The 12,207-nt window shown below is 41.2% G+C and overlaps 1 protein-coding gene across 2 annotated transcripts in view; it reads left to right on the forward strand.

Annotated features, from left to right (window-relative positions):
- mthfs (5,10-methenyltetrahydrofolate synthetase (5-formyltetrahydrofolate cyclo-ligase)) overlaps positions 1-3,977 on the forward strand; it is a 46,858-nt gene extending 42,881 nt beyond the window's left edge. For both annotated transcript variants that reach the window (XM_063065782.1, XM_063065781.1), the window contains exon 3: positions 2,660-3,977. In XM_063065782.1, the coding sequence (XP_062921852.1) occupies positions 2,660-2,883 (224 nt within the window). In that variant the 3' untranslated portion in view covers positions 2,884-3,977. The remainder of the gene's footprint in view (positions 1-2,659) is intronic.
- The last annotated feature ends 8,230 nt before the right edge of the window (positions 3,978-12,207 follow it).

The raw sequence follows: 12,207 nt of genomic DNA on the forward strand, positions 1-12,207 counted from the left end.
ACCCTGACTTGGCCATTCCAAAACATGAATTTTCTTCTTTTTAAACCATTCTGTTGTTGGTTTATTCTTGTGTTTTGGATCATTGTTTTGTTGCATCATCCAACTTGTATTAAGCTTCAGATGACGGACCACTATCCTGACTTTCTCCTGTAAAATGTCTTGATACAATTTTCAATTTATTGTTCCCTCAACAATTGCAAATTGTCCAGGCGCTGAGGCAGCAACGCAGCCCCAAACCATGATGCTCCTTCCACTACGCTTCACAGAGGGATGAGGTTTTAGTGTTGGTGTGTAGTGCTGCTCTTCCTCCAAGCACAGCGGTATGCACTTCTGCCAAAAATTTCAACTTTTGTCTCATTTGTCCGCAGAACATTGTCCCAGCAGTGTTGTGGAATATCCAGGTGGTCTCTTGTGAGACGTGCAGCAATGTTTTTGTTGGAGAGCAGTGGGTTCATCCATGGTGTCCTTCTATGAACAAAATTCTTGTTCAGTGTTTTTCTTATAGTGGACAGATGAACAGAGACTTTAGCAAGTTGTAGAGATTTCTGCAGGTCTTTTCTGTTACCCTTGGGTTCTTTTTCACCTCCTTCAGCATTGTACATTGTGCTGTTGGTGTGATCTTTGCAGGATGCCCACTCCTAGGGAAAGTAACATCAGTACTGAGTTTCCTCCATTTGTAGACAATTTCTCTTACTGTGGACTGATGAACACTCGGATCTTTCGAAATGCTTTTGTAGCTTTTTCCAGCTTGATCTATCTCTACAATTCTACTAAGGTCCTCTGAAAGTTGTTTTGATCGAGGCATGGTGTACATAAGGAAATCTATTTTGAGAAGAGCAGGCTCTTAGTAACCTGACTTTGTGTGTCTTTTTTATAGGGCAGGGCATCTGTACAACTCCCACCTTCAATGTCATCTCATTGATTGGAACACCGGACTCCAAATAACATTTGTAGAAGACATTATCCCCTGAGGTTCAGATACTTTTTTTTGAACTTAGACTTTAATTATTTAAATGGTGTTGTCAGTATTAATGAAGAAGTACAATTGTTTGTGTGTTACTAGTTTTGGCAGATTGTGTTTGTCTATTATTGTGACCGCAAGATCAGACCACATTTTATGAGTAATTAATGCAGAAAAGCAGGTAATTGCAAAGGGTTCACAAACTTTTTCTTGCAACTCTGGCTGCTGGCATGCCCCCTTCATAATTGTATCAACATGTTGGGCCCAGGATTGACATCTGGGAACTTGAAGCTGCTCAACCTTTCCATTGCTGATTCCTCGATGAAGACTGGCGTGTGTTCTCGGAGCTTTCTCTTCCTGATGTCCACAATCAGTTTCCTGATCTGTCTGATGCTGAGTGCAAGCTTTCTGAAATTCTGCCAGCAACAAGATAATGGCTGGTATACTCTATTATCCCAATATCCATTAATGTTCAGAAATCTGTTCATCTGAAACAAGTAAGCAACTGTAAAAAAACCTTAAAATACCATGAAAAAGATGAAAATGACATTTTTACAAACCTGTTAACAGTAACCTTTATATTTTCTCAACCTTTCACATTTTCTGAAACTAATAATAGTGTCACTTATTTCTTGTCTTAAAAAAGTTTATATTTATTTCTAATGAAAGGCCTAAAATGTGAGTATTTTCTGTTCTTACTACAGTTTTCCTCATCTGCAAAATTTTTACCTTTAGGATACCAGGGCTTTGTTTTATTATTTCTTAAAATTGTGCAGAGCTTTTTCTAGAATGTCCTGTCCAGCATTCCCTTGTCAGTATCATTGTCTAAACAGTCTAATACCTCCACATCAACAGAGGTATGTTAGACAAGGAGTTAACTGTAATTTTGTTGGCCCAACAGATATCCCAAGGGCAACAATGACAACTTGCATTATTTTTAATTAAAATCCTGAGATATTTCACAGCAGCTTTATTAAACTTTACTAAATCCTTACATTGTTCTTTTAGACTATCTTTTTCTACTGTATTGAATAAAAATGACACAGCTATACTACAAAAAGATTTGACAGCAGCCCATGCAACAAATGAAAAAGAAAAACCGATGTACACTCAGTGGCCACTTTATTTGGTACACCCATTGTATGTAAATATCTGATCAGTCAACTCAAAGCATAAAAACATATAGATGTGGTCAAGCGGTTCAGTTGTTGTTCAGACCAAACATCAGAATGGGGAAGAAATGTGATCTAAGTGACTTTGGTGCCAGATGGGGTGGTTTGAGTATTCAGAAACTGCTGATCCCCTGGGATGTTAATGCATAACAGTCTCCAGAGTTTACAGAGAATGGTGTGAAAAACAAAAACAAAAAAACCCACTGAGGGGCAGTTCTGTGGGTGAGAATGCCTTGTTAATGAGAGGGATCAGAGGAGAATGACTAGACTGGTTTAAGCTGACAGGAAGGTGACAGTAAGTCAAATAACCACGTGTTACAACAGTGGTGTGCATCGGAACATCTCAGAATGCACAACATGTCAAACCTTGAACCTTACAGCAGCAGAAGATCCCAAACATGTGCTCACTGAGTGTATTTCTGCAGGTTCCTTAGCTAGCAACTCTCTTCTGACATGCAGTTATAGCATAGTGCTCTCTTAACCTTGGTATTGTTAGGTCATTAATGCTATTTTCTCTTTCAAACAGGAGGCCTTGATCTAATCCTAATGCCCGGTCTTGGTTTCGACAAACATGGTAACAGATTGGGAAGAGGGAAAGGTTACTATGACACTTACCTGGAGCGTTGTGTGACGCATCCAAAGGGCAGACCCTACACTATTGCCTTGGCCTTCAAGGAGCAGATATGTGATCTAGTACCTATAACTGAAAGTGATAAACCAATTGATGAAGTGTTGTACGAGATGCTATAGGTGAGTCCATCAGAGCCTGCGGATTAGACAGGAAGTTCATTTTAAATAAAGGACACTAATTATCCATGAATGTTGAAAAGAATAATCACTTAATTGCAAAAATTATTTAATGTTAATAGGAAAGCAATCTCAATTTCTGCTGATCTGTTGTGAAAAACATTGATGGCACAGATGATAAGAAATAGAGTATACCTAAGGAATTGCTTCATAAAGCTTGAAAAATACAGAGGATTCTGATTAATTGGGCCATTGGTTAATGGGTGCAGCTGCTTATTCGGGACAACTTAAAGAACAGAACCTAGCTGTGATTCCTTTTCTTTATTTGGGACACTATAGCACTTAATTGGGCAGGAAATTGTTGCTGAACAATTTCTAAGTAGTGTCAGACACATACTGCACCGTGCCTAGAGCAAACAGTTTTTAAATAGTGTCAGTTGCGTGTGATTGTGTTCAAAAAGCAGTGATTTTGTCACTGATAGTTGGCAAGAGATGAGCAGTAAGACAATGTAGAATTGTTTTGCTCACTGTGATTTCAAGCATTCAGGGTTGGAGATGCCAGAAGCGGCGGGAGTGAAAATGAGAGGATTTCACTATTTCAACAAGTTAGGAACTATGAAGAATTTGAAAGTACTGACAATCATCTTGAATATTACAATGAAAATGAAGATTTGGAGGTTGCAATCATCGGACAGCATTGTTGAAGGCAGTCCATTATCTACATGAGCTAAGTTTGTTTATTTGCGGTCAGTCAAAAGAACATGGCAATGTACGTGGAATTCCTCCGTCAATAATTATTGGAAACTAATAATACAGTTATATAGTACTATGGTAGTATTGATAGTGTTCTGATTTGTTCTGTATTTCATCTAAGTAATTTGTTAATGAGTTAAAGACTAGTTTGTCTTTTTTATACTTTTTAATTAATTTCATGAAACTTTGGCTAATAGGGGCAGCCGCTTAAGTAGATCAAAATGTACTGTTCCTGATGTGTCCCAATTAAATGGAATCAACTCTGTATTTACAGTGAAGGGCCAGAAGGGCCTACTCGATGCTGTATGTTGAAAAATAAATAAATACATTTATATATTTTTAAATGAAGAAAATAAAATACATCTTTAATTAACATTTTAATTTAACGTTTTAAATTAATAAAAAGATTTGCTATAGCAACTTGTTCAATTATTTCTTTGTTCTAGTAAAACAAGAAAACTCATTCTTCATTGTTCTATGAAATTACACGTCATGATGTTGTAAGTCTGGCTCTGGCCTCCACTTTCTGTTCCTGCACTGTTTAACACCAATTCTACATGACAACCATATCAAGGTCTATAATGCAGATGTACTTATCAGTGGACTTGTTGGCAATGGCATTCTGGTCTGCTGCAATCCACTCCACACTTGGCCCTTATGAGAGGCTAGTTCCAAAATTGCAGAGGCCCTTGGATAGATATTTAAAATAGTCTTAGCCACAGGTGAGGTGACTGAGGACTGGAGGATAACTAATGTTGCTTGGTTGTCTAATTGATTTTTGTAAGGCTTTTGACAAGGTCCCACATAGTAGACTGGTTCAGAATGTTAAGGCACAAAGAATAGATAGGTACATACTTTATTGATCCCAAAGGAAAATTACAGTGTCACAGTAGCATCACAATTGCACAGATATACAAATATTAGAAGAGAAGTAAGAAAGAATAAAAAATAAGTTACCTTGAACTGTCTAACAGAAGTGGGTAATCACTTCCCTGACTATAGCTTGACTAGAGCTTAATGGTCAAGGGTAAGGATGACCTCATATAGCACTCTTTGGAGCAGCACAATTGTCTTAGTCTATTACTAAAAGCACTCCTCCATTCAGGCAAGGTGGCATGCAGAGGGTGAGAAACATTCTCCAGAATTACCAGGATTTTCCATGGGGTCCTTTGATCCACCACAGCCTCCAGTATGTCCAGATTGATTTGTATAACAGAGCCAGCTTTTCTAATCAGTTTATTGAGCCTGTTGGCATCACCTGTATTGATGCCATTTCACCAGCACAGCACCGTATAGAAGATTGTACTGGCGACAACAGACTGGTAGAGCGTGTAAGGGAGAGGCCTGCTCAGTCCAAAGGACCTCGGTCTCCCCAGGAACTAGAGGCGAGTCTGGTCTTTCTTCTACACAGCCTCTGCGTTGCTGCTCCATTCAAGCCTGTCATCCAGGTGTACCCCCAGGTACTTGTAGGTCCTCACCGCATCCATGTCCTCACCGTCAATAGTAAACAGGGAGCAGTGCAGGCTTAGTCTTCCTGACTCCATCACCATCTCCTTTGTCTTACTGATGTTGAGCTGCAGATGCTTCAGCTTGCACCATTTGACAAAGTTCTCCACCCATCCTCCCTTTATACAATCAACTATTGCTGAGTCACCAGAGAATTTCTGCAGATGATATGATTCAGTGTTGTATCTAACGTCCGAGTTATACAGGAAGGGGGCCAATACAGTCCCCTGTGGGACCACAGTGCTGCTTATAGCCATGTTTGACACACAGCTCTGAAGCCACACAAACTGATCTGCCAGTCAGGTAGTCTATTATCCAGCATACAATGGACGTGCCAATCTACCCTGACAGAGCTTTTTCACCAGCAAACAGGGATATAGGTGTGTTGGCAAACTGAATCCAAAATCAGTTTGGTGATAGGAGGCAGAGAGTTTAGTAAGTTATTTATTTAGAGATACAGCACAGAAAAGGTCTGCACTGCCCAGGAACCCATCTGTTTAACCCTAGTTTAATCCAGGGCAAATTACAATGGTCAATTAACCTACTAACTGGTATGTCTTTGGACTGTGGGAGGAAACTGGAACACCCAGAGGAAACCAATACCGAATGAACATGCAAACTTCTTATAGACAGTATTGGAATTGAGCTCTGTACTATGACAACCCGAGCTGTAACAGCATTGCATTGGGCGTGGAGGGTGTTTTTCTGATTGGAAATCTGTAACAAGAGGTGTATCTCAGGGATCAGTGCAATGAGCATTCGTTGTTCATATACATGAATGGATGAGAATGTAGGATAAGGTGAGCAAGTTTGCAGATGACACAAAATTTGGTGGAGTCATAGAGAAGATAGCTGTCTAAGGACACAGAGGGACATGGACCATCTGAGCAGTTGAGTGGAGCAATGGCAGATTGAATTTAATCCAGACAAATTTGAAATAATGCATCTGGGGGGGTGGGGAGGGAGGGTTACATTCTGATAGGACACATAGTGTAAATGGCAGGGACCGTAAGAGAGTTGATAAACAGAGAAATCTTGGGTCCATGGCTTCCCGAAAGTGGTGACGTGAATAGAGTAGCAAGAAAATCTTTTGGAATGCTTGCCTTTATAGGCTGAGGCATTGAGCATGAGTTGTTGCCGGATAGTAGCACAGTTCTGGTCACCACACTAAAGGAAGGCTGCAACAGAGAGAGCGCAGAAGAGACTCCCCAGCATGTGGCCTGGATTGGAGGACTGTTATAGGGAGGGATTAGATAGGGTGGGTTTATTAACATTAGAACACTGGAGACTGACACTATAGATGTTTATAAAATAATAAGGAGCATAGTAAGGTAGTTTTACCAAGGCTGGAGAGTAGGGCACAGGCTTCAGGTGAGAGTGGAAAAATTTAAAGGGGAGTTGAGGGGTAAATTTTTCACATAGAGGGTGCTGATTACCTGGAACGAGCTACTTGACTAGATAGTGGGCACAGAGACTAAAAATTAGATTGTTTATATGGTGTTTGGACAGGTACTTAGATAAGAAAGAATGGTTCTTAAAGTGGAAGATGGGATTAATGTAGGAGGATATGGTCAGCGTGGATGAGATGTGCTGATAAATTCTGCTTCTGTGCTATGATTCCCGCCTGTGGCTTCCACCTTGGCCTCATCAGACACCTCAAAGCCCATAACACGAGAGAGTAAGCCTGTTCTCCTGCCGACTCTGAGAAACTGACTGAGAAGATGGAGATTGCTGAGGTGGAGGTGGGATGAACCTGGAAATGAGGAAAAACTTAGCATGAGAGAGAGAGAGAGAAGCACTTTTAGGGCTTTGCTTTAACGGCAATCCATCACTTTGTTTCCGTTTGTCATGGCTTTTTGTGTACAATGTCAGAAACCTGTAGCTGCCAAGCAGCCAGGAATAAAGGTCCTCTCAGCTACCAACTGTGTGCTCATTGAGATGGGGCATGCGGCTACACAAACAGGGTGATTGTCGAAGGGGAGAGACAATTTGTTTTCTGGTCTGCAATTGATAAAATGTCCTGTACGTAAAGTGGTTTAGGTCTTTTCCATGTGAATGACATCTAGATGTGCTTTGTCAGGAAGAAATGCTGGAATTTAAACCGTTTTTCTACCCCTTTTTATCTAACTGATCATTTGCTGTAACTGCAAAATATATAGTTATAAGGTTAAATGGAGTGTGACAGTGGTACATAACACCAGTACTTCAGTTCCTGTGTGAAGGATACTGACCACCAGCAGTATCGTACGCATTGTGTGCCTTAGGATCCAACCACCACATTAGAATTGGACCTTAGCTGGAAACAAAAAAGTTTCCTGCTGAGCCACTCATGCAGAGGCCAAGAATAGAAGGGAAGGATTTTAAAGGTCCCGCTGTCACTGTGCTACTGTGTGTATGTAATTTTAGTTGAACACCCTCCGAGTTATATTTGGTGAACTTTTGTCAATTGCATATATTCCAATAACCAAAAACTTATGTTCCTTCCCCAGTTCATCAGCAAGCTGTCTGGTTAACAAGCTATTCTCAACTCGGCACAGTTTTGTATAATTTATTATTCTTTCTAACTTATCTACATATCATAGACCTGTACACATCGCATACACAGCATAAGTTCTTTACAATCTTGCTCTCCTCCTATTTAACATTCATAAAGGGGCTGCAGCAGAAGTAACAGTCATTGATCCAGATTTTCTCTCATTGTGTTCCCTATGCTCCTCAGGGTATGACGCTAATGCTTTACAACAGCATGTCGACACAGCATGAATTTTAATTTCTTTCTTTAGCAGTGCAGCAGGCACTTCCAGAACACTGAATGGGACTGAAGGAGGGCTCGTTACAACTGAGCATTGTACACGGAATACTAGAGAGGAACTACAACACAATACACTGAGCACCGTATTGAACATTATAAAGTGTGCACCATGTACTGAATGAGAGCTAAACCTTTCCCATCAATTCTACCCTCCATATTCGATCACCTATGCACTGGGGGCGATTTACAGTGACTAATTAATCTAACATATTTGCACATATTTGATGCAGTTCCCTGCATTTCCCTTGGAGTTACATTGTAATGACCATGTCTCTACATGGGCAGAATCCATGTTATGATCTGAGGAACAGATGTCTGTGGGGGTCCCTGGCGGGTAGAAATTGTAACCTTGTGGAGGCTGCTCTGTTCTGCTTGAAAGCCCTCCAGACAGGGCTGTCTCACTGTGTTTGCTTACACAGCAAGATGAAAGCTCCCATCAGATAGTCCAAACTGTGGATACTAGTGAAAGAATTGATTGAGGCTGCGACCAAAAGCCTGACTATTTTAGAGGAGATCCTGAGGTTGGACAGGCTCAATAGGATAAACTTGCTCTGACTGTGGATGTTATCAAGTTGTTCTTAAAGAACTGAAAGGAAAAAAGAAAATATAATACATTGTCTGCTGGTTGCCATTTCTGCAATCGAGCTACTGTAAACTATACCCACCATGGGTGTTCTATCTATGTTCTATGACTGCATCCTCGTGTTGATCAGTTTCAACCCTATCTTCATCAGTACTACAAAGAATGAGCTCACCCTGGAATTTTTCAAAACCTTTGACATAATTAGTGTCCAGTCCAAGTGAAGCTGATGGGGAAATCCCCAGATCCTGCAAATTCACCAACCAATAGGTTCCACAGCCTTCAAAAACCCCTAACCAAGAGTGCCCACTCAACAAAAATAAATCTAGCTTACTGTTGAAATTCCAATTACCAACCAGTATCTTACATCCCCCCATCATACCTGATCACTCCACCCTATGTAATAAGCTCCCATCCTTCCTTCTCCACAAACCACAAACCAGCCTATCCCACATACAGCGTTCCCTCCACAAAGCCCCCAAGTTTACTTACTCTCCACCACACCGCATACTCAGCCATCCCTTCATTACCCTTCCATCCTACGTTCCCACACTTGCAGCTGGAGCTTCCTGCAGAAGTTTGTTCCAAGTTTCTCTGTATCCATCATAGACGGTCCTTTTCATACAGGAAAGTCAGATTATTCTTCAGCCTCCTCCACTCAAGGAATACATCACATTTATTTACCCTGTCATCATAATTTACCACTTTAACCTTATTTAGTATTCTGGTGAATCTGCAGAGCATTCTCTGCAAGTCCAAAATAGGTTCCCTGATGTTGGTTCCTAGAACAGTATACAGATCTCCAGAGAAAATATTTCTGGAAACAGCCAACAGATCACATAGTAACTGTGGGAAAACAAACAGTGACTAAATTTCAGGTTGATGACATTTTATCAGACTTTCAAGGAACAAACAAGGCTCCAGAGGTGGACTGATAAAGACTCCACATATTTGAACTGTGACTTCCTCCCCTTTGCATTCCAGCCCACTTGAGGTAAAAGCCAACAGTTTGCTAACCTTCTGCTTTCTTCAACTGTCTGTTAGTTTTAATGATTTGTATTTTGGTCTCATAGAGTTGTACAGTTTGGAAACAGACTCTTCAGCCCAAGTGGTTCATGTCGATCAAGATTCCCATCTAAGCTTGTCTTGGCTCATATCCCTCCAAACATTTCCTATCTGTGTACCTGTCCAAGTAACTTCTAAACATTAATGTATCTGCCTTAAGCATTTCTTGTGGCAGCTCTTTCCATATATAGACCACCTACCCAGTGAAAAAGTTACCCCTCATGTTCCTAATCAATTTTTTCACCTTCCCCTATTCCCAAATGTTTCACTGCTCTACAGTACTTGCATTCTCTGCATGTTCTGGGTGGAAATAAGGACAATGCTAGATCAGTTGTGCCAGAACCCTGTGCTACTTCTGTGGCCACACTTTTTGCTTCATAGATTCAGGGATTGTCATGGAATCACTGCTGCAGACCAGGCACAAACGGCATCTTAGTCTCAGGTGGCTGATCCTGCTGATCCTGAGACCTTGCTCGAAATCACTCAGATACCTTTTTCACAAACATGAGAAGACCTGCAGATGCAGGAAATCCAAAGCAGCACACACAAAATGCTGGAGGAGCTCAGCAGGCCAGGCAGCACCTATGGAAAAGAGTCAGTGTTGATATTTCAGGCCAAGACCCTTCATCTGGACTGGAAAGAAAGAGGAGAAAGAATGAGAAGGTGGAGGGAGAGGAGGAAGAAGTACAAGGTGGTAGGTGATACGTGAAACTGGAAGAGAGGGAGGAGATGAAGTAAAGAGCTGGGGAGTTGACTGGTGAAAGAGGTAACGGGCTGGAGAAGGGGGACTCTGATAGGAGAGGACAGAAGGCCATGGAAATAAGGGAAGGGGTGGAGAACCAGAGGGATGTGATAGGCAGATAAGGAGATAAGGTGAGAGAAGGAAATGGGAACGGGAAATGGTAAAGGAGAGGGGAGTGGGCAATGACAGGAAGTTCGAGAAATTGATGTTCATGCCATCAGATTGGAGGCTACCCAGATGGAATATAAGGTGTTGTTCCTCCAACCCAAGTGTGGCCTCATTGCAGCAGAAGAAGAGGCCATGGATTGACATGCTGGACTGGGAATGGGAAGTAGAATTGAAATCGGTGGCTATCAGGAGATGCTGGTGGACGGAAAAAGATACTTTTTTGTCAGGTCATCAAGGAATGTCTAACTTTTCACGTTTTTTACAATCAAGAGGCATTTAAAACAGTTGAAATAGATTTAAGTAATGAAAAGATGACCATATTAAAAATGAAATAAAATACAATAAGGCTACTTTGGTGCCTAAAGAAAGAGGGAATAGATTTAAGATGACAAGGTTCACAGGGGCATTTGAGAAAGGACCTTTTCACCCAGAGTGTGTTTGCAGTCTGGAGCACACTGCCTGAGAAGTTGGAGGCAGGTACTCCTGCACATTTAAGAAGTGTCTGGATGCACAGAGACAGCAGTTCGTAATATCTGCAAACATACTGCAGCATCTCACCAACACTCCTTAAGACAGCACCTTCCAAACCTTCTACCAGTTAGAAGGACACGGGCAGCAAAAAATGGGAACCTGGAAGCTTCCCTTTAGACATGCATCATCCTGTCTTGGAGATATTTCACTGTCATTGGGTCAAAATTCTGGAGGTTTATCCATAACATTTTAAGGAATGCAGTGGTTCACTAGCACCTCTCAAAGCCAATTAAGATGGACAATTAAATGCTGGCTCATCCTACGAAGCCCACATCTCTTGAATAATTACAAAGAGGATTTGAATTGACAAGCCATAGAAGGCTATGGACAAAATCCTGGTAAATGGAAGTGATATAGACAGAAACTTGAAGGCTAACATGGACGTGGTTGGCTGAAGTGCTGAAGTGCCTGTTTCCATGTTGCTTCATTCGATGCTTCATAAGTACATGTTTACATGATAGAGATTAATTAAAAACATGAAGATTAAGTAAAATAAAAAAAACCCTAAGAGCATACAATTTATTTACACTTGCCTTTGACCCTATTCTCATGAGTGTGTGACACACTGCATAGACTAACATGCCTGAGGTAGGGTGAGGGGTGGAATGTTATTTGTCTCTTAGCACATCTGAGTCCCTCCTCTCCACCAAATGTCAATCATCCCGGCAGACTGAGCAGTCACCTGACCTCCTGACATCTGAGCTGCAATCAAAACGGAAGAAGTTGGCAACCAGCCAACTCATGCACTGCAATCGTTAGCTGAAAAGCAGCGCAATAACCCAGGATGATCTAAAGCGTGTCATATACTGTACATCCAGAGGCCTCTTTATTAGGTACACTTGTACACCTACTCATTAATGGAAATATCTAATCAGCCAATCATGTGGCAGCAACTCAATGCATGAAAGCATGCAGACATGGTCTAGAGGTTCAGTCGTTGTTCAGACCAAATATCAGAATAGGGTAGAAATGTGAACTTAGTGACCTTGACTGTGGAATGACTGTTAGTGCCAGATGGGGTGGTTGGAGTATCTCAGAAACTATTGATCTGGGATTTTCACACACAACAGTCTCTAGAGTTTATGGAAAATGGTAGGGAAAACCCTCAATGAGCAGCAGTTCTGTGGGCGAAAATGCGTATTAATGAGAGAGATCATTGATTTAAGCTTA

Source organism: Mobula hypostoma, chromosome 13 (genome assembly GCF_963921235.1).
Source record: "Mobula hypostoma chromosome 13, sMobHyp1.1, whole genome shotgun sequence".
In the NCBI taxonomy this organism is placed as follows: Eukaryota; Metazoa; Chordata; class Chondrichthyes; order Myliobatiformes; family Myliobatidae; genus Mobula; species Mobula hypostoma.